Below are 22,418 nucleotides of genomic sequence, written 5' to 3'. Positions count from 1 at the left end.
TGTAAAGCGGTAAACACAATTTTAAATTGTCAGAAAGTCAGACTCAAATTTCGAAAACTATCAACATGTTTCACGTTCCTTCAGGCGCTTTAAGCAAACACGCTTCTATTTTCATTTATTTAGTCTTATCTTTTCATTTAGGTTTTTTTTTTCCCCTCGCAGTCCTTTAAAAACCTGTTCAGTTTGTTGGCAATGTTTACATGCTCTTCTGTCTTGTTTCTTTTTTGAGGAAATGCTATTGTATCACTTGGCGCCTCGCCATACTTGCAGAGTATTCTAATACACGGAGATGCACAGATAAGCGCTACGCTTCAGCGGCACTTACACTTCCTGTCATAACACGCTTCTGACAATCTACACACCCTCCTGATCAAAGGCTGAGAGGATTAAGCTAATACTTCCACTGTATAAATGCAGTCAATAGTAGCGCCAATCAGCTCTGAAGATTACTTGTTCTTCATTGCTAAAATTGGATGATGTTGCTGTTTAGTATCTATGGTGCTGTGTATGCGAGGCTTTTTCGGAGCTCACCGGACAAGGTCCATGCCCAGCAGAGCCTCTCCGGGGCAGACGGGCTCTCGAGTCCAGACCGCCTCATTCCCAATACAGACCCCCTGATCGTTGGCTCCCATTTCAGCCCCCCACATCCAGGCGGGTTTGCTGAGGATGACAGCATGGGTCTGCTCCACCTGTGGGATCTGGATGTACGTGCACTAAAGGTGAAAATACAGAGTGAGAGACAGACTGAGAGTGAGAAAAATGCAATGCTGTTTATATTAAAGTCACATTGCATGGATAAATCTGAATTATATCTAGTGTGTGTGATAAGCTGACACATCCATACTGTAACTGGATAACAAATTGCATCAATTCCCTTTTGATATAATGTTGAACAGCCTTTTTCTTAAGGGTAGAGTGTCCACTTGAGAGATACTGAAAGGCCAAAAAACAAACCTGTTTCCACAAGTAACACGTGACACATCTAAAAATATTGACATACTTGTGGTTCCATAAATCTGGCTTCAGATAAAACAGCATTGATGCATCAACTTGTTTAATTAAGTATTAAACACTGAAGAAACAGAAATGGGAGACGGATGAGCGTCACATTAAACTGTAGGACACTTTCAAATATATGTATCATAAATGATTGACAAACTGCATTTACATTTATGTGAAGCTTAAAGGATCAGTTCACCCAAATTACCAAAAAACATTTTTATTCTCACTTACCTCTCATGATGTTTAAGCATGCAAATAGTTTTACTTTTATGTGTCTGTGCCCAGAACAATGGAGGTAAATGGAAATTTGTTTGTGATGCTGACAGATTTTTTTTAAAAAGTACATATAAAAAAATCAACAGTTACATCAAGTGTCAGTGGCCCCCGTTATTGGACAGCAACACTTTTCACCGGGACTACAAGGAAAACGGTGTACACAGAGGTCGGGGATAATTAAGAGCGATAAGAAAACTGTTTCAAAAAAGAGATGCTGATGTTATTTTTTTAAATGCTGTGAGCACCACTTGTAACATTTCATTCACCTCCATTGCATTTTCTTTTTTTTTGTTTTTGTAATTTTGCTAAAGCAACCCTCTAAGCCTCCGAAACTCTGATCTGATTATCGCCACTGAGCTCAAAGATTATTCTTTCCTCAAAAGCAAAGCTTAAAGGACAGGTTCACAATTTATCACGTCTGTGTTAAAACAACAGTCAGGTGCCAATGTGAATATTTAAGCAGTTGTTTTTTTTTGCTGTGATCATTCCTCGTGTTCATTATGAAGATTAAATAATCCCCTCTGAGCGTGCTCGCAATGGAAATGAACGGGGGGCAAAATTCATCGTCCTCGCTTTGACCGACAAATGTATTTAAAAGTTTCTCTTAAGATAATATGAGGCTCCAGCTTTCTGAGTTGGTAAAATAAAGCGAATGAATATCTTCCACAGTTACAGTCTTTTCCCTCTTTGTGTCTGGACTTCACATCATTGCACTAATATTAATATAAACACTCAGCTGTGGATATGCTCGAGTGAAAATGTAACAAAAGAGCAACGAAAAGGAGAAAAATATTTCATGAACCTTAAGTTAGTTCCCTGTTAACTATTAACAGGATTTCCAAATGAAGTCCTCAAGTAAATGTTTAACAGTTGTGGCTCAGACTGCAGTCAAGACAGGTTTATTATTATAAATAGTGATGTATTATTAGTATCGGGAAGTATGTTATTAGAAACTTTTTATGCCTGAATTCATTTTACTGCAGTGTACCAGACTGGATGTACGCAGTGTATCAGTCAAGTATGAATTTAAAATGATGTATAATGGTTATTGTCAGTCAGCTGTAGCAGCATCAGCAGCAGAGGAGGCAGTAATGTGGGGCTGTGTGTGTCTCAGGGCTGCTTCACCTCCAGCATGGAGCCTGGAGGGTGGGATGCTGCAGGGTAGGACGCCACCTCCTGCACCTCATCCCGGGGACGGTCCGAGTTCTTCCCAAAAATCACATGGTCGTCGCGAGAGCCGGGGGGCAAGGAAACAAAACAGTCACATGACCTGGGGGCCTCTGCCATCCTGCAACACAATCACAACAACAACAACACATAAATAAAAATAAAATAAAATAAAATAAAATAAGTGGGTGGATAAAACACTAAATGAAGCCTGGCTGCTTCTAGAGGACTGAATTAAAACTGTTTATTGAGAGATGAGATGCCAAAATAAGTACTCATTCAACCAAGTAAACACTCTGATTTCATCTGACAGTGTGTTTGACATCCAGCACAAGTGTGTGAGCCTACACCCTGTGACCATAATGTGCATGTGTGGGGTAAAGGAAGAGTCTCCTTCCATTCCCCACCCAGCTTGTTTGCAGAAAGTCAGACTCAGCCGGTGCACTCACTGCCCATCCCTTTCACACAGGGATTAGGAGGCAGTCTTGTGCAGAGCACTTTATTGACTGTAATCTTCACAAATCCGACCGCCACGTCGCTCTATTATCGCTCTAGCATTTTCTTGCGACCATGAATCGCTTTCGATCTTTTCCAATAACGTCGCCCCAACTTCCCCACCCCTCAAAAAAAGTGCGGCGATGGCGGAGGCAGCCTGTGGCGGAACTCCGTGTGCGATCAGTGTTTATAACAGAGATAAGGCCTGACTGATCGGCGTGCCCACACTGTCACTACCCGGCTCTGTCTCGCTCTCTTTCGGAGCAGCGACACGCCCGTTGCTTCCTGTCATTTCGTGTCTTTCGGACAGCTGAGTTAAAAAAAAAGAAGAGGGGGGCTTCAACTCCCGCGTTAATATTGTGTGATCTAAGCACTACGCTGTTTAATGCTGCTGCAGAAAAATGTTTACCTTTTTTTTTTCAATCGTGAGAGCGGACGGCCGGCTGGGGGAAGGCAGGTTGTTGTAGATACCGAGTCACGTGACCGAGCAATCCAAAGGTCTGTACTTAAAGGTCTCGTCTCGTCTGGCCACAAGCACAGCTCACCGTCTCAAAAGAGTCCGGTCCACACCTGTGCAAAGCTGCACAGCAGGCCCGGCTGAATGCTGATGTAGCTCTCCATCATTAGTCTGCACACCCACAGCAGATATGATGCTTATAATTACACTCAAGGTCATGGGAATCCTTCAATCCATCATTTCTTTCTTTTTTTCTTCTATTTTTTTGGGGCCATTTTTTGCCTTTCAGACCACATACACTGTAAAAAAGGAGAGAAAAAATAAAGAAAATAAAAAACAGGCCCAAGAGGGTAATTAAATAGTATTGAAACCAGTTTGGTTGCTTGTTATCAGCGTCAATGAGTTGATGTCTGTGTGTCTCCAGCAACTATACAGGTCCTCCTTCCTTTCAACATCAATTGCTCTTCTTAATAAACAACCTGCCAAATTTCAATCTTAATCTAATTATATATTTATTTTACTTTGAACTCTTGCACTTTATTCCTTTTAAAAACTTGGTCCCTGCCCTGTGGTTTATTGTATTATTGTGTACTTTTACTCTCTAACTTAAGCCACTGGTTCTAAAGGTTGAGCTACCTTGTGCACAGTATTCTCAACTTTTAAAAAAAATATTTTTTTATTCTTGTATAAATCAGTTCCAGCACTAGGTTACTTTTAATCTATATGCAATATTTCTTATTAGGTTTAAGTGCAATATCTGATGGATAATCCAGAAACCACGTTAATGTGTAGACTGTCGATGTTCCTGTATGTCACTTATGTCATATGTAAATGTAATGTGATCGTCGCCACTATACACTGTTGTCCAAGACAAATTTCCTCCTTGAGGACAATAAAGTTTATTCTGATTCTGATTCTGATTTTATATTCACTTTCTAACATGTCTTTTATTTCAGATTCTTCCATAAGACTACAGGTCAGGGATGTGTCTACCTATGGACACCTGTTGATATATTGGTAGCCTATTTATTCAAGTCAAGTCATCGCAGTCTTTGCAAAGGTTTTATAAGTTGTACACAATGGTTATATTAATAGTTTTTCTATTATAAAATCATACACTGATGCTTTACATTACTAAATTATTTATTTTGATAAACTTGTAACACCTTAGACTATTTTTTTGTTTAACTTTTATATGTATTTGTACATATTTCTTTACTCGTAAGTTTTTATGGTGTATATCTTATCATAGAAGGGCCATCCTACAAGCCTTTATGGGTTTTATTGGCTGAAAGAAATTCTGCATGTATTATGTTTCTTGTAAATTTATATTTTTCTTTATTTGCAATAAATTAAAATAAAAAGTAAATAAAAAATTACTAACACCTATATTAACAGTTACAACAAAATACCTGTTTATCCATTAGGATATCTTTGAGGCTCACTGTATTTAATTTAATTGACTAAAGTTTACAATTGACCACAGACAGAACAATTCATCTACAATAGTGAATATGTGTATTACTTAAATGAATCTAACTATATGGGACTGCTTCGGTCAGTGTGTTTCTCAGAGTCATTTACAGTATGTTTGTTTTGCAGTCTGAGCGTCACAGTTTTTGGCGTTGTGAAAACACCACTGCTCACCACCGCTCTTTACCAGTCCTCTGGATCACATACTGGCTAATCAGTGTAATTAAAGTTGGATGAATTCCTGTGTGTCAGTGGGTTAATTGAGTGGCTGTCTCCTCTCACTGGTGTTTCATTCAACTATGTTGCATACACTTCCTGTCTGTGAGCTTGTTTTTTCCAGACACAAACATTCATCACCAACTTCCACCTGTTCTCAACATTGATCCCATTTACCCCTACAGTGATTGGTATCTAGCCGTGCTGATAGTTTTGATTTTATAGTGTGGAGATGAGCCTTTGTCTGAGGGATGTCTGCCACAATGTTGTTACTGTGCAATGGGGGCAAGTGGAAAACTGTCTTTCACAAACAATGTCCCTGTTACTGTGGATAATAACAGTTTTCATGGGGACTATTTCTTCAGCAGCAGTTGTAAACAATGTAAACTATTCAGCGCGAGGCTTGTGGACAAAGTTTCTGGAGTGAAAGTCATAGATAGTGGAACATTGTTGTTGTTGTTGTTGTTTTAAAACTCAGAATCTCTGTCCACACCTCCAATTTATGTTTTTTTGGCAACTCCTACAGTGTGCCCATTGGCAGTAATGTCTATCAGCATTTTGAAAAGTGGCTGTGTCAGAGCCAGAACTATAGAAAGTTAAAAAATGGACATGAACATGATGTTGATAAGACTGACATAGCTACATACATAACTTTCAAAGCTGGCATATTTTTAATCAACATGAGAAATGGTAAAAATGCAGCTATAATCAATGTATACGTACCTAGCACTTTATTAAAAACACCTGTGCAATCTAATGTAATCTGATACCACAGCTCTGCCATATATTCTACTTTAATATCAGTTATTGTTTACATTGTTAGAAAGGTGACAATTCTACTTTATGTTTATTACTGAGGTTTTAGTGGGTGTAGGTGGTGTACTGGAATGCATTATACTGAAGTATTCTTGATATTTTGTCCACCCCATTAATGACTTAACCTAACACTGTGCACAGGTGTAATGTGAAAGAAGTCACTTGTATTAAGGAATACAGAGAATCACCGACTCTACTAACCTAACCCTAACCCTACTTTTATGTATTACACCCTACTACTTTACTGTTTTCATTCACTTTAACTGCTCTCGTCAAGCTTGTTTCCAACCAGAGCAGGTAGCTGTTTGGAGTGAAAAAGCTTTAAAAAACCTGCTGTATATTATCTGCCCTGGCACAAAAAAGGACAAAGTTAGCTACTGTTTGGTGAACATGGTGGAGCAGTAAGCAGCTAAAGAGCAAAGCAGAGCTACAACATTAGGTTTATCAGGTGGTCCCAAACATAACTCCAAATGAATGCTAATGTTGCCTTGTGTTAGCTGATGGTTTATTACATGACACTTTGTTCATTTTTCCATATCAACTTTATAAAGTGATAAAATGTCTTCTGTTGCCCCAAGTAGCAAAACAAGTAATAAAGTTAGCTAGAAGTTAACTGCTCCTAGCAAACACTAGCTAGCGCTAACGCCTGCTGCCTGACTGAAACCCAATACAGATATATGCTAACATGAACATGACTGGACATGACATGACTCGGACTGATAATAAAGTGAAAATTCCATTTGGTTCTTGGGTAAATATTTAAATGCTGTGAGAAAATGAATTCCTTACTCTTCCAACGGCTTTCTGTTTACTTAGATTCCATTGACTGAACAGTAAATTGACAATATGAAGGCAAACAATAGATTTAACCTAAGCTAAAAATAGAGTGTCTAGGATGTGGTTGCTGTTAGTTTGAACTTTAACGATGTAATCCTGCCCAACCGCATTGCAGTGACTGACAGCATTCTTGGTTTGTTGTGCTCCACGTCCGAACCAGACGGCTGTCTGTCAAAAGCTATGACTCATTAATATATAAATCAGTGGGCGCCATAATGTCAACTTTTGGTGATGCACTCAGTTGCATGGTAGCTGTCTAATAACAGCTCAATTGTACAGGTGAGCGAGCAACCAACAGGAGGACCATCCTATCTGCTCCCAGCTTCTGTTGCGTTTGAGAACGTGTTGAGCACCTGGATGCTATGCTAAGTTATGCCCAGATTTGTAGGAGGTGTTGAGTTATCTTGAAGCAGCTGGGTGGTGAGTGGTGTTCCCTCGTTATACACCAGGAATGCCTAAGGCAACAGTACTGAATTCTCAAGAGGTTTCTGAGAAGACAACCTGTTACCTGAACGGCGCTCGGCTACTTCCACACCCTTACCAGCCTTTCATCTCCTGGAGCGTGCTGACAAGCATTGCACATCCTGTCTGCCTTTACACACAAACATTAAAAACACCATGGGAAGTAAACACCCACCTGAGCCAAAGGCAGACACACCCAAGTGAGACCTCGCACACATATACAGTACGCGCACACACGCACACATACACACACACACACACACACACACACACACACACACAGAGACGCAGAAACAAGCACAGACAGAGTGAAACTAAACAGAAGAGTGAAAAACAAACCTTGTAAATACATCACATCACTTTGACAACAAACACTTGTGTTGATTGATGAAGTGATAAAAAAAATATTCAGAACAGATTCAATCAACTAAAGTCATTTAAACAAGGTACTCTTTTAGCTTTTGCTTCCCCTTTAAAAAGTTTATATTGTACGACATTTAAAATCAGTTCCAAAGTGGTGAAACGGTCGCACCATAAGCAGGGAATCTGTAGAAAGGTAGTGTATACAATTTTTGTCTGTCTGCGTCTGTCCCTCCTCATGTGGGAGCAAATAAGATGGTTAAAACCACGCAGGTTCACATATATCATGAACTTATCAACACTGTGTCTCGGCATGATGATATATTTTAAGATGCGTGGACAAAAGAGCCAACATTTGGCTTGCTTGGTGAACACACATATTGACATAAGCGCGCACACACACACACACAAACACACACGCACACACGCACACACACACACACACACACACACACACACACACACACACACACACACACACACACACACACACACACAGTGCTAAGCTGAAGACCTCTCCAAAAGCCACGAAGGCGTTATGGCCCGGTCTGTAAGCCCTGCCATGTGAAGCAGAGGGACGGCCTGAGGAAGATGAGGGGTGTTAAGGGACGGAAACAGCTGGTGAAAAGCCCAGAGGATATTAATCTGGAGGGGGGGGAGACAGGATGGCAGGAGAGGCCGTCTAATAAAGCATGGTATTACTGCTGCAAAGGTGTCTGTCTGCCTGTCTGTCTGCCTGTCTGTCTTCCGGGAGGATTACTGGTGAGCTAAGAAAAAAAATGTTGGCTGTCTGTGTCCATCTGGTACAAACTTTATGCTCTATAAATCTCGAAAAGTTCCCGCATCTCCTCGTAACAAATCTGAGTACATTTTTGTGTTGAGTGCACCTTTTATAGCTGTTAGGAAATCTGTGATCATCTCCAGCTCATCCGATAAATCTAGTTAGACACTTCAAGTTTTACAACCCTTCACACTGACATACCCACACACACACACACACACACACACACACACACACAACCACACACACACACACACACACACACACACACACACACACAACCACACACACAACCACACACACACATAGAGGTTTTTGAAAATTAGATAAAATAAAGCAATCCAAATTTTCTCTGAGCAATTAAAGTTCCGGTTAAAAGGCAGAGGTGGAAGATGGGAGGGGAAGCTGGGCGGCATCAGTCGCACAGACAGTAATGACGGCGCCACTAATGTTTAACAATCAAAGATGGGAGGCGGGGGCTCGCAAGGAAGTCTCTCCTCGAAAAATACAGGTGTTTGGTACAATCAAAGCGCAGCTTGCAGAAATGACTGGGTTTGAAGTTGAAAGGGGAGGCAGGAGGAGAGGGGGGCCGTTGTGGTGAGTGAGTGCCTCTATGAGAGAGAGAGAAAAAAAGTGACTCAGAAGGCAACTGTGGGCCGGTCTCTCCTCCGGGATTTTGAATAATTAACAAGGATAAGGAAGTTGCCTACTAGGTGCTTACTATTTACTTTGTTTGGATTTTTTTCTGCTTCTGGAGGGGAAGTGAGGCTTTAGCTGGCCTAGCTCTCTGGAGGATGGCGTGTTGGCAGGAGGATTTGTCTGGGACACCAGTGTGGTTCCCGTGGGACTAGAGCAAGTCAAACCAGCCAGAGGCCAGTGAATCAGAACCAACTTTATACGGTGGGAATCTTGTATACAAAACAGATAAACACACACACAAGGATAGTCCCACGTTACACACACAGAGGCACACTCACACAAACTGTGAGCTCGTGAATTCAAGCTCATGTCTCATGACCTTTAGGGAAACCAACGCAAATGCTCCAAAAACTAGTTCTTGGCTAATTGCTATAATTATAAATACAATAGATACTAACAGAAATGATACAGTATGATTAAGGCGTGTAAGACATATACATTTGTTACATCATAGTGATTAACCAAATTACTCGACATTTTCTTATTTCCTTTCCTGCTAAGAGTTAGTTGAAAAGATTGAGGAGCAGAGGCAGCTTACTTAGCTTAGCGTCAAGAACTGCTAGCCTGGCTCAAAATATAAACCGCACCTCTAAAGCTTACCAATTAACACGTCATCTAATTTAGGAAAAAAAAAAAGAATGAAAAAGAAAGAAGTGTAAAGACAAGAGGTTGTGGTTGTATGTGCCAGGCTATGTCTTGGCTCACTGTGACTTTTTTTTTATTAACACCTGAAAAACCACAAAGTATCATTTTCAAACAGGCTAATTTTTAAATGTCCTTGTGCTAAGCTAATCAACTGCTAGCTGTCAATCCATACTTACAATTGTCTTACGTAACTCTCTTTAACATCCGTTACATCATAGTGATTTACCAAATGACTTGACATTTAATTGTTTGCTTTCCTGTGAGAGTTAGAGTTAGTTGCTAGCCTGGCTAAAAATCCTACCTGCACCTCAAAAGCTAACCAATAAATACATCATTTATGGGGGTTATGTGCCACACTATGGCTTGTCTGGGCACTGTGGCTTTTTATTTACACCTGTAAAACCACAAAGTATAATTTTCAAACAGGCTAGCTGTTTACAGCCCTTGTGCTAAGCTAATCAATTTTCTAAGCTAATCTTTTTATATAATTTCCCTCCAAAAAGAGAATTACAGTTTTCCCCCAAAGGTTAAACTATTTCTATGAATATAATGAACACAAATATTAATTCTTGAGCCTGGAAACAGCAGTTTGAAACTTGTTTTTTCAAGTGCAGTTTTCATTCCTAAAAGATAGAATTTGCTTGGAATTGTATGGAGATTGTTCATTTATCATTAACTAATCCTTTTTAAATTTGTCAAGTACAAATTCACAAATTCAATTGAAATTCAAACAGTAAAATGTACAATCTGTGAAAAACTGTACACTGTATTTAGATTTTATGAATCTTGTGTTGATTGTTGCTGAATATAAAAAGTTCAGGGTGGAGTATCATTCTCGAGCTGCGGCAGCTCACACAAACCTCAAGAAAAAAAAGGTAGTAAATCCTTGGCAAAACATTTCAGTTAACATTTGAATTGTCAATTTTTAATTTAGCAGTATGGCTTAAACTTGCAGTGTGATTGATGTCGGTAAGTACACACCCTGTATGACTGTGTATTGCTTTATACTACATGCCAAGAGAGCAACTGTTGACATTAGAACATGGAGCATGCTCTCCAGTAGGCTATAGTGAGAGTTGACCTATATGTGGTGAATGGCTTCGGTCTGGAGACTACAACAGCGCTAACGCGTAAAGGTCAAAGGTGCCTCAGTAACATAAATAGATCGCTTACTTCACCGCAGTAAACTTCACAGGGATTTTGCAAGATTAATGACAAGAGTAAATGTCAGTACTTTAAAAAAAATCCTCCTTTTACATGAAGGAACCACAAACATTTCCATACACACAGCACAAAGTCAGATACAAAAAAAATATGTAAGCAGTGACAGAAATAAAAACTGTCAAACAAGCTATCTAAACACATTTAAATCATTAGGAGAATTTGTAAGCCCCCAGCTGAAATTACACTGTAATTAAATGTTATTAAGCAGTCTCTTTTTGATTGTGCTGCATTGTATTCATGAGGAAATATGCTTGACTATTTAAAGACTTCAGTAAACACCATTTAGACGTGGTGTGTGGTCTTCAGTTCAGTGGCCTGATCTCCTCTACAGTATGTGTACCAGTACATTACACTGAGAAGGTGTTGAGGTATTATACTAATTTCAATTTTATCTAAGTTTTGCTTTTGCTCGCAACAAATTAGTCAAAGTAGGTTTTCTATCTGTGTATATCTACACTGTTTGCAGTTAGTTTAAAATCAAATACTTCTAATGCTAAAGTCTCAGAAAGATGTCTGTTTCATGAAATGTGCTCATTTCATGAAACGTCTTGGCCTGATTAGTACAGCTTGAAGGTGTGTATCTCTATCAAGGCGCATGCTGAATCAGGACTTTGTGTATATTTGCTGATCGCCCTGTGGTTCCATTATATCAGCGTCATGTACTCAGCTCAAACTCAGCACTTCTAGAGTGCTGCTTCAGAGAAAGAGGAGCAGAGAGGGTAGGAAGTCACTTCCCACCGGCCTGTCTGTGGTCTGTATTTGGCAGTTGATTTGAAGCTACTCCACCAACATGCTGTGACAGGAAAGGAATTAACTCAGAGAGGAGACAAAATTTTAAAAAAGATTTTTTTTTAAAAAGGCCTCAAAGGAAGAGATGTTGAAAAACTGTTAAATGTGTGATGCACATTCAAAGCCACTGCAATCCATTAAACTCTGTCCAATTACAAGACTCACAGGCTGGAAGAAATTCAACACTTGGCACCTACTTTAAGACTTTTGTAGCAGTTAGACTGACATATTAAACACCGTGTAACTGGAGGTTTTTGTTTCTTCTGATATGGATTACACATGCTTTCCCTAAAGGGTCCAGATCGTTTGATAGGCAGAACTGGTGCACACACAAGTGGCTGCTTTCTGCCAAGTAAGATCTTCAGATTTGTGTATTGTGACTGTGTTTTGGCCCGAGCCAAACCACCTCTGAGGAGTGTCCGCAATCAAAGGATTTCCAGGTCTCAACTATCTGATTCACAGGCTGCAGTCACTACACTGTCCAGGCTGCAACACCAGTGCTGTATGCTGTGTAAAAGTGTATCTACATGGACACATAAGAGATTGTGTAACTGACACAGTGTGACATGAGAGTTCATGATGAATTAGTTTTCTTTATCTTAGGTATTAAAGTGTTAAAGTTTTGAAAGAATAGTGTTTTAGAAATGAAGTTTATATTGTATCATTAGTTTCATAAGCTAAATATGTTTTCCTTATAATTAGGAACAAGGAAGAACATGCTACAAGGAAGAACTTATTATTTGAAAAAATGTTGTAATGTGGCTGTCTTCCTCATTGGATAGAGGGCTGTGAAAGCCCTGAAAAAACTAGCGACATTAAACATTTAATATTTTTGGTCAAAGGTCAATGACTGGAAAGTTGTGATATCTAATATTTGTATTAACTTGCTAAATCTTTATGCAATTTATCTGGATCCCCTGATCCCCTCGAGTTTTAAATAAAAGTTAAAAAATAAATGACAGAATAAAAAATTAAAAGAGTCCTCAACTCTACATGTCATGATCCCAGAGGTGATTTTGCTCACAGTCAGACTAAGATTTGTTTTGTGGATCATTTTGTTGTTAGACTTTTATATTGTTCATATTATATATTGTGCATAGACGCAGTTGGAGTGATGAGATAACACTGTAAATACACTCAATTACAAGTAAGTTCTACATTGAAAATGTTACGTAAAAGTGCACAAATATTATCAGCAAAATGTATCAAAGTAGAAATTCTGAATGCAGATGTATGACCCATATAAGTGTTAAATATTAACCTACTAAATTATTATTAATGCATTCGTGTGTAAGTGGCATTTGACTATTTTAGCTGTTCAAGGTGGAGTCATTTAACTACTTTTTATAGCCAGTTGTTAGTTAGTTTAATCAGTTATAGTGTGTCATATTCTACAAGCTCATTATGTGCTTGGTGTTAAAAATGCTGGTAAACTAACTAGCAGTGGTGGAAAGTTACTAAAGTTCTGTACTTCATTATAATTCTGAGGTCCTTTTACTTTACTTGAGTATTTCCATGTGATGCTACTTTATACTTCCACTCCACTACATCTCAGAGGGAAATATTGTACTTTCTACTCCACTACATTTATTTAGTTACTTTTCAGATGAAGATTTGACACAATGGATAATATAACACGCTTTTAAAATACAACACATTGTTAAAGATGAAACCAGTGGTTTCCAACCTTTTTGTCTTTGACATCTTACAAAAAGCAGTGTGTAGTCAGGCTCACATCTCAGATATCTATGAGTTGTTAACAGCTCCACCAAATAGCAATTTTCCCTCTAAACTTCTCACATGGTTTCATTTCAATAAATGTTCAAATGATTCAATGTTTCAGCAAAAATCAAAGATTAGAGAAAAAGTCCAAACACTGAAAACACATTTGTGTATCAGAACTTAGTTTTTTCTTCTTTCCTCTCCCATTAATCATCTCACCAACTCTCACATTTATCTGCTGACCCTTTGGAGGAACCCAACCTCTAGGTTGGGAACCACTGGACTAAACTAGTAGGCCTATGTGAAATACTGTATATGAAACTGTGTATAAAGTAATTCAAACTAGCTCCACCTCCTGCAGCTACAACAGGAAAATACAGCACATTGATGCATCAGAAATAATAATGTCATCTAAATTATATCATATAAAAATATCAGTCAAGGGGACAAAACAACAACTACTTTTACTTTAATAATTTAACTAGCCAACACGTATGTACTTTTGATTAAGTAAGATTTTTTTTTATTAAGGACTTTTACTTGTAATGGAGTCTTTTTACATTACATTACATTTGTATTGGTACTTTTACATAAGTAAAGGTTGTGAATACTTCTTTCACCACTGCTAACCATCAGGAGCAGTCAACTAAACGCAGATGAATAAAAAACGTCATATTTCCCCCTAAATTCTGGTGAAGTGGGAATCTAGGTGGCATGACCACTCAGGTAAAGCACGAGCACCTGAAAGTTGTAAGTAAATACATTATTTAAGTAAATGTACAAGTCAGATTCCAGCTCTGTCGGCGGCTCTGTCGAACCGTCCCACTGATCCTCTTCCTCACCTCCAGCCGAGGAGGGCGCATCTTCAAAGGGGGAGACAGACACCAGCAGAGGGCGGAGCCTGGAGGCACTCAAGACGCACAGCCTATCATAAAGTTTGTCACTACTGAGAATGCACCGTACCTGTGCGCCAAAACATCGATATTGCAGATGAAGACAATCAGATGAAATATGATGAGGATATTATTTTTTCTGTGCGCATTTTCCGACGAAGGAAAGCTGAGTTGAGCCAAAGTTTGTCCAACAGAGGAGCCTTTATTCCATAAAGAAAATAACAGCAGCAGCTCCAGGAACGAACAGGTAACTCGGGAATTTGTATTTGCTGTCACTGCGATGTACTCTAAGTGTGTCTAAGTTTGTGTAGTGTGAGTTGCTGATGGTGCGATGTCTCAGTGGTGAGTTCGAGCCCCGGCCGTCCCAGGACCTCTGTGTGTGTGGAGATTGTATGTTCTCCCTGTGTTTGTGTGGGTTTCCTCCCACCATCTAACACATGTATGTAAGGGTTAATATTCCTGTTATTGCCCCCGATCACTGGCACTGGCAGGAAGAATGGGAGTTGGTGCCAAGTGCTCCCAGTGTTATAGGATGGATCAAATGCAGTGGTCAAATCTCATTTCAGTTGTATGTATCAATCAAGGAATCTTCATTTTAATCTTCACTGACACTGTTCAGAGTTACTATAATAGTCACATAGGTATTAAACTGTTGCGTCCTTGCTTCAAGTCAGTTAAAGGGAACTTAAAGTCTGTATCCTGTTTTTAAAAATGATTGAAATTTAATTTGTACTTTTCTGTTATTAAATATTACTCAATTGTTGCAAAATAAGAAACTTTAAGTTTAAATCTCTATAAAACAGACCATTGAACACAAAATAAGCACTTAAAACTCCTTTCACTAGAAGACAGATGTTAAAAATTCACAACTGTCCCAAAAAACAGGCGACCACAGCTGCAGTATAACCTATTGCAATTTATTTTTTTAAATAAAGTTTTAAATCTAGTTCTGTATTTTTTGGAGGATGGTGTTTCAGGCAGGCTGAGATTGTTCAGCAGTAGCCGCCTGAGTATAACATGGATATGTGTCGATTATGAGAAACTAAAGTCCATATTTTTCAGGTACAATAACATTAAAATGTTCATTTCATTCAATTTAACCGGCAGTTTGTGTGAGGCTGGTGTGGAAGATGTATTTTACTTTATTTTACAAAATAATTATACATTAATTGTACTACATTAATACTCTAAATAATGTTTCACTTGATGCAATTAAAAAATGATAAATGAATGTAATTATTTTATGTCATTGTTCGTGTTCATTTAATATTATCAGCAACAATGTGATAGTGGGCCTGTACATGTTTCAATACAGAAAACAAGCAGTCATCATAAAAAAAAAAAGAATATCTTACTTGATTGCTTAAAGTTAACTGATATAAAGATGAAAAAATAGTTACATAAAGTACTGCAGTACATTCAGAGATTAGATAGACAAAATTAAGAACTAGATTTAAATAGGCTACTTGTGACGTGAAAAAAAACCTGATAAAATCCAATAACTTGTTTTGTGTTTGTATGTCATTCTAAACTGTTTGGTAGCATAAAGTCAACTGTTTTTATTCATTAAGTTTGCGAAAAGAAGGGGTTTTTATTACAAAAAAGGCTTTTTGTGATGATTGATCAACACTTTAAATGCAAGTCTTCATAACCTGTACATGTCTATTTTATAGTAAGTTAAATTGATGATATACATACTACCAAGTGGTTTGTAATTTGGATGTTATATGAAACACTATATTTATGGTTGATATTAAATCTCAGGGTTCATTAAAACATAAAAACTGGAACAACATGAACAAGCATGAAAAACAGCGTTAAAAAAATTACTCTTGTGACTTTTAGCAGGAGGAGAAATAAAACTGCAGCCTGCTTTAGAGACATATGCGCATTTTCCTGAAAAGTCTGGAGTGTCGAACTTGGCATAAAATACACTCACACGTAAAAGTACTGTGCTAGACGACGGCAGCTTTGAAAACTACATTTCTGGTTACACTATCAGTTCACTCAGAAAAAAAATTGCTCTTAAAACCCTCATTGTGACACCTGCTGTTTATATTTTCGTCAAATATGTAGCAGCGATCGCATTTTGCGCAGTTGTGCGTCAGTCAGTGTCACAGAGACACTCTTAAATCACTGAGGATGTAAAGCTGTCATTCATATCTAAACGACTGTATCTCTGCACTTAATCATACATTTAAAGCAAAGAGCAAGAGATTAGTAGAGATAAGCCCTCCATGCACGTCACTAACTTAATCCTTCCCTCAGGTGTGCAAATGACATTTTAGGTTAAAATACAGTCAGCATTTTGTTCAATTCAAATATGAAATTATTATCAGTGCACGCATCTGATTTATTGTACAAGTTTTGGGTCAGATTTGGGTCTTCACACCAGTTCTTTGTGTTTGTTTTAACATCTTTAAAGTTTTGGTGGTGATGGCAGCAATTTTCTAGCATAAAGTTTTGATTCTGATAAAGAAGTGTCTCTTCTTACAAGTGACCTGACCCTTGCCAAAAGTAGTGTGTTCAACTCCACCCATCTCGTTCTCCGAGCAGGTTAAAACAAACTACTTGTAAATGCCATTTGACCCAAACTGTTCTGTTTGGAGTGTCGGCAGACGGCCGGCGCTTATGTTTGAACCGTGTTTTTCTACATCTGGGAAGAGATGAGGCAGGAGACTGGTGGACTGATGTTTAAATTTGAGCTATAAATTACTCTGGAGACTTTGTAATACAGTTTTAAAAGTCCTAAACCTTGTAAAAGACCAAATTTCAAAGTTGAAGTGATATTTAAAATGAGGCGCAGGGAACAAGAGTGGTATAAAAACCTTTCAAACACAGAAAAACTGTACAAATATTATCAAAAATATGTTCTTTAAAAACAATCTTCTTCCTCGTTACTCCCTCTCTTTGCCTCTTCCCTATGGCAGACTTGTAAACTAGGGCCCTTGTTGGGTCTTGGTCGGGCAGGTTTTATGACCAGAGCTCTGTCATTGCTCTGTACCATCCTCCTCCTCCCAGGCTCCTGTCCCCCCATCCCCTGAGGCCCCCCATGCCAGCTGTTTCCCTTAGGAGCTCAGAATGCTCCCAGCACTTTAGCGGATGGAGGAGGATGCTGCTGTCTTCGTTTGTTTACGGTCATGTCAGTAAGAGCGGAGTTGCGGGGACCAATCCACCGTGTGTCTGAGTCGCATTCCCAAAAAATTACAGAGCACTGAGCGCTAGTTCTGGCTCCAGGCTGACATGAAATAAATCAGCTTGACCTTTAACACCAGACCTTTCATTAGGGAATTCCAAACTAATTGCTTTACGATTTCATTGCAAGTAGAATCTCTCTGAGTGGGTTTGACTGAACCCTTGAGTAAGAAGTGTAATCCTCTAGGTTTGGCTGTATTGACTCAACAAATTGAGATGTAAAGAGGGGATCCTTCAGTGTCAGTCTGAGTGACACCACCTGTGTGCTGAACCATGTGTGCACTGCCTCCATCTCATGCATCTAGATGTTAAACAGGACGTTTGTCGTCCACAGGAGCTTGACCTCTTGTTCCTGGGCGACCTTATGCAGTTTGCTATGTCAGTTAAGATATCACACCAAGTGATCTCACGACCGAGATACCAACGTCTATAGCTTCAGACTGCTTTACTGTTTCCTGCTGTAAAGATAATTGCAGATGTTCGAGGATGGGGGTGTGGTGGAAGTCAACAAGATTGTTTGGGGCTAGGACATGCTTGGAGCCAAGCACAAGTTGTGCAGGCTGGTGATTCTTGTCATAAATTTCCACAGACTTGTTGATCTTTAACAAGCTTTATGTAACCTTTGGAAACCGGAGCCTCTCCTTCTATGTGGGACGTCTGGCTGTCGCTGTTGAGGGATGCAGGACTGGTACATACCTGGAGCGTGTGGGGGGGCCAGGATGCTATTTCGGAGCGTGTGCCCATGATTATATACATAAAAATAATTGTTCTCATGTTATTGTTGGACTTCCATTCTCAGGCTTCTGAATGCCGTCAGTCTGCAACTGTTGATGCTTTCTGCTGCCAGTGTGTAAGAGGCGGGGCGTTTTACGGGGCTCCTTTTGTAACTTGCCTGAGGGGCTGTTGTTGTAAATCATGTGTGATTCATAAAAAACAGGTTCTTCTGTCTGCCAGGTTTCATCTCCACAAACCTCAGAGACGTACAAATAGAGTTTGGCCTGCAGCCATACCTCCCTGGAACTTCTTCCTTTACCAAACTGCTCTGCTGTCAACACTCCTCTTCGCTCTCTTCCCTCCCCCTGTCTCAGCAGCATTTAACTCCCCCCGCTGCTGCCTCAGCCTTTGCACAGGGCCGATGATGTTGTTTTCTTTGCGCTTGTCTTTGACTGTCCTACATGGGAAGTACCTGGCAGCGGATGCATGTGGCAGGCTTCTGCCTGGACACGTCTGTCTCCCCCTCTTTCCTGGCTGCACGGCCACGCAGCGTGAGAACTGCAGTATCCATGGTGATGAAGGGGGTGTGCTGGGGGGCTGGTTATTTAAATGTTGTAGACAAGAGGATTTAGGCATATCTGAAGTTCAGAAACGTCATATCAGCAGAGGCTTAGTCACCCAAAGCCTTTCAAACTGCAAAAAATAACCTCAAGACTTTAAAGTCATTGTATGTGATTCTGAGAAGTCATTGAGAAAATTCAACTAACTTGATACCATATTGAATAAATAACTATTTGTATTTTCTTTCTTTCTGCAGGTTTTTTCTATGCACCACCTTCCCACCATGTGTTAATCTTGTCGCTGCTACCCAAAAGATAGTGAACCACACTTTGAGCTGCTGACCTCATCCACAGTCCTGCACCTGCAACAGCTGCTCACATGGCCCACCCTTACGAGCCCTGGCTACGGACAGCACCACCTAGTGGCAGCTCAGAAGACATGAACATCCCCTCCTGGTGGGATCTCCACAGGGATGTCCAATCAGGGAGCTGGATAGACCTCCAGACAGGGCAAGGTGTCGGCTTGCCTTCAGTGAGTCCAGGAAGCTCCATGGGGTTGCAGACCTCTTTAGGGCCTTATGGCTCTGACCCGCAGCTGTGCTCCCTGCCTCCAGCTCAGCACGCTCCGGCCTCGCACTCGTCTCACCTCTTCCCCCAGGATGGCTTCAAGATGGAGCCGCTGGCCCCTGAAATGCTGCAGCAAGAACCGTTCTCCCTGGAGGAACCTCAGGAGAGTGCCGTCTCAGCCCGACCCAAGCCCCAGCGGCGCTCGTCCTCCAGAGGTGCCGGCCAGGCAGTGTGCCGCTGCCCTAACTGCGTCCATGCTGAACAGCTGGGCCAGAGCACTGACGACAGCCGGAGGAAGCACATGCACAACTGCCACATCCCTGGCTGCGGCAAAGCCTATGCCAAGACCTCCCATCTGAAGGCCCACCTACGCTGGCACAGCGGGGACCGGCCGTTTGTCTGCAACTGGCTCTTCTGCGGCAAGAGATTCACACGCTCTGACGAACTGCAGCGCCACCTACAGACGCACACTGGCGCCAAGAAGTTTAGCTGCGCGTTATGTCCAAGAGTGTTTATGCGCAACGATCACTTGGCCAAGCACATGCGCACACATGAGTCCCCACCAGGACACGGGGAAGAGAGGGTAAATGGAGACGGTAGGATGGAAAAAGGCTTCGATTCACCCACACCACCTCAGCCATCCTCAAACGTGTCTGCATCCGACACCACAGAGCCACCGCTGAAGCTGAAATGTGAGACAGACCCCTCAGTCTCCAGTGTAACAGGGCAGTCAGGCTAATTTCATCACTTTCAGAAGAATACTTTTGCAGTTTACCATCTGTTGCTCTTTCTGAGGTGTCATAGTTTTACAATAGCGTAGAGAATAGAAGGTTAAAATTGAAATACAAGGTTTGGACAATCGTTCAAGGCTGGATGGGACAGAAAGTGTTCTTCTGTGGATCTATGAGTTTATCAACTGGGCTCAGTGATCACATAAATGTTATAGCACACAGGTAAAAAAGTGGATCAAAGTTTCACTATTTGTCTAATAAAAGTGAATGGTGGCTTAGGAGGAAACTGAGCTGAAGCTGCAGCTTGTTGCTGGACTTCCATTGCTGCTAGAGCTACTATCACCAGTAGACCAAGAGACTGGTATGAGTTCAACTGAAGGTGGCTTGTTAACTTGTTTACAATGAAATTAATCCAATGTGTTATTGGAAGAGTTGGGGAAATGTTTGGAGTATGGAGACAAAGTGATATTTTCTTTTGGTTTCAGACTGTCACCATACACGTGTAGCCTACTGTGCAAGTTGTGACAAGACACTGGAATATAATACTGCGATTTTTCTAATTTTAAATGGTCAGTAGCCATTTGGGTGGGTGACAGTTCATTCCACAAAAGTAGGTGTGTGTATGTTGGTAGCCTATGTAATGAAAGTACAAGAGACAGTAATGCTGCACCATGGCAGCGTGCTGTGATTCTCCACAATAAGAGCCAGTGTGATGTCAATGTGATACTGACAATAATACAATATAATATAACATAATATAATATCATATAATATAATATAATACAATATAATATAATAAAAAACTACTGTTACTACATTAATACGGTGTGCCAAAAAGGATGGTGACACTAAAACCAAACCAGCAAACAACAGTTTTGATGGTAAAACACTTAATTGAAGAGAATGATCATACATTCAGATAATGTGAACACTGGTTCAGATGGAACACATCGATGCAAAAATGCTACAGTAATGTGAAAATAACCAACAACAACTCATTACGTGTTGAAGTATCACAACAGCCAGACAGCGCGGCCTTCTCTCCCGTCAGGTAAGAACAGGAAGTCGAGGCCGGACACGGAGAGAGAAACTTCTGCCTGGTTAAACAGATCCTGGTTTCTGTCAGGACATGCTGATTCCAGCAACCATATCTGACATAAACACGACTACACAGATCAACCCTGTCAACACTAAAGGCTGCTGGCGCTGAATGAAACTTTCAGTGGGATAGCGTATCTTCATTACATCATGATTCAGGGAAGGTAATTTAATCCAGTGGCCCATGCAGTCCCAAGATTTAAATCTGCACTTATTAATATTCTTATTGTTTAAAAAAAAATAAAAGATCAAATGACTGTAATGTGAAAAGGGTTGCTCACAGTGACAGACAGAGAATTCTCATATGACTGTGCAGAGCTTTGGCAACTCAAAGCCCACATACTTCTGTTTTGGTTCTGTCCCACTGCTCCCTTGTTTCCAGCAGATGAGAAACTATTACACTACTACTACACTACCTGCCAAGCACCGACACACAGAGTTAGTGACTGACAGGTGAACATAGTGGAACATTTAGCAACTAATGTGCTGCATGTGGTGATAACATGTCAGCGTTGTGTTTACAGCTTGTTCCACTGCCCCCTAGTGGCCAAATAAATAAAAAAATCTATTAATACTATTAAACCCAACAGAGCCACAATGTGATGAGGTGGATGTTTGTGTCTTTAATGTGTGACAGAAATCTTAAAGGAACCGACCTTAAATTCAGGTTCAGACTGTACCTATCTGTACTATCCAGTAATACCTCAAAAGGTGGCTTCGTAAGGATCCGCCCGAATATCATCATCTGGACTGGTAGACAACCACATGCGTGTCACATCAAGCTTAAGTTTCAATGAAAAACAAATAGTGTGTGAAGGGTTTATCTCTCAACACATTTTATTAACAGCTGTGGGTGTATCTGAAACTGCAGCTAACCCACATAAATAACCTTGTTGAAACATGACATTTGAAAAATTTGCATAAAAAAAAAAAAAAAAAGGAAACACTGTTGGCAGTCCAGTCAAAATGGTCAAAATGCAAATGAACAAACTTTTTCTCATTTTAAATATGAACAACATTATTTACGTTACTTGTTTTGGATAGTTAACTTTCATAATCAATATTGTATGATCAATAGTTCTATAGCAAGCAGTTTGAGGAGTTTTAAAACACTTTAGGATGTGTGTAAACCATCACAGACATTAGGCTGAGATTTCTACATATTAGGGAACTTACATTCTTGGAGTCTCACAATTGCTGTATTTATGTATAGAAGATAAGAAATGGAAGACAGTGCTT

General features: G+C 40.1%; 2 protein-coding genes across 3 annotated transcripts in view; one reads left to right on the top strand and one right to left on the bottom strand.

The window, feature by feature from the left end:
- Positions 1-22,418, bottom strand: part of scrn2 (secernin 2) — a 34,563-nt gene that overhangs the window by 6,557 nt on the left and 5,588 nt on the right. The window contains exons 1-3 of one of the 2 annotated variants that reach the window (XM_062431742.1): positions 3,350-3,398; positions 2,404-2,566; positions 532-713 (exon numbers count right to left, since the gene is read on the bottom strand). In XM_062431742.1, the coding sequence (XP_062287726.1) occupies positions 532-713; positions 2,404-2,565 (344 nt within the window). In that variant the 5' untranslated portion in view covers position 2,566; positions 3,350-3,398. Of the gene's footprint in view, positions 1-531; positions 714-2,403; positions 2,567-3,349; positions 3,399-22,418 lie in introns of those variants that run through there. The other variant, XM_062431735.1, reaches the window with a different exon arrangement.
- On the top strand, positions 19,163-20,089 carry sp6 (Sp6 transcription factor). The gene has a single exon (XM_062439994.1). The coding sequence runs from the start codon at positions 19,163-19,165 to the stop codon at positions 20,087-20,089; it is 927 nt and encodes a 308-aa protein (XP_062295978.1).

This window comes from Scomber scombrus, chromosome 2 (assembly GCF_963691925.1).
Source record: "Scomber scombrus chromosome 2, fScoSco1.1, whole genome shotgun sequence".
Lineage (NCBI taxonomy): Eukaryota > Metazoa > Chordata > Actinopteri > Scombriformes > Scombridae > Scomber > Scomber scombrus.
The sequence above is the reverse complement of the archived record's forward strand: the minus strand, read 5'-3'. Positions and strand labels throughout refer to the sequence as shown.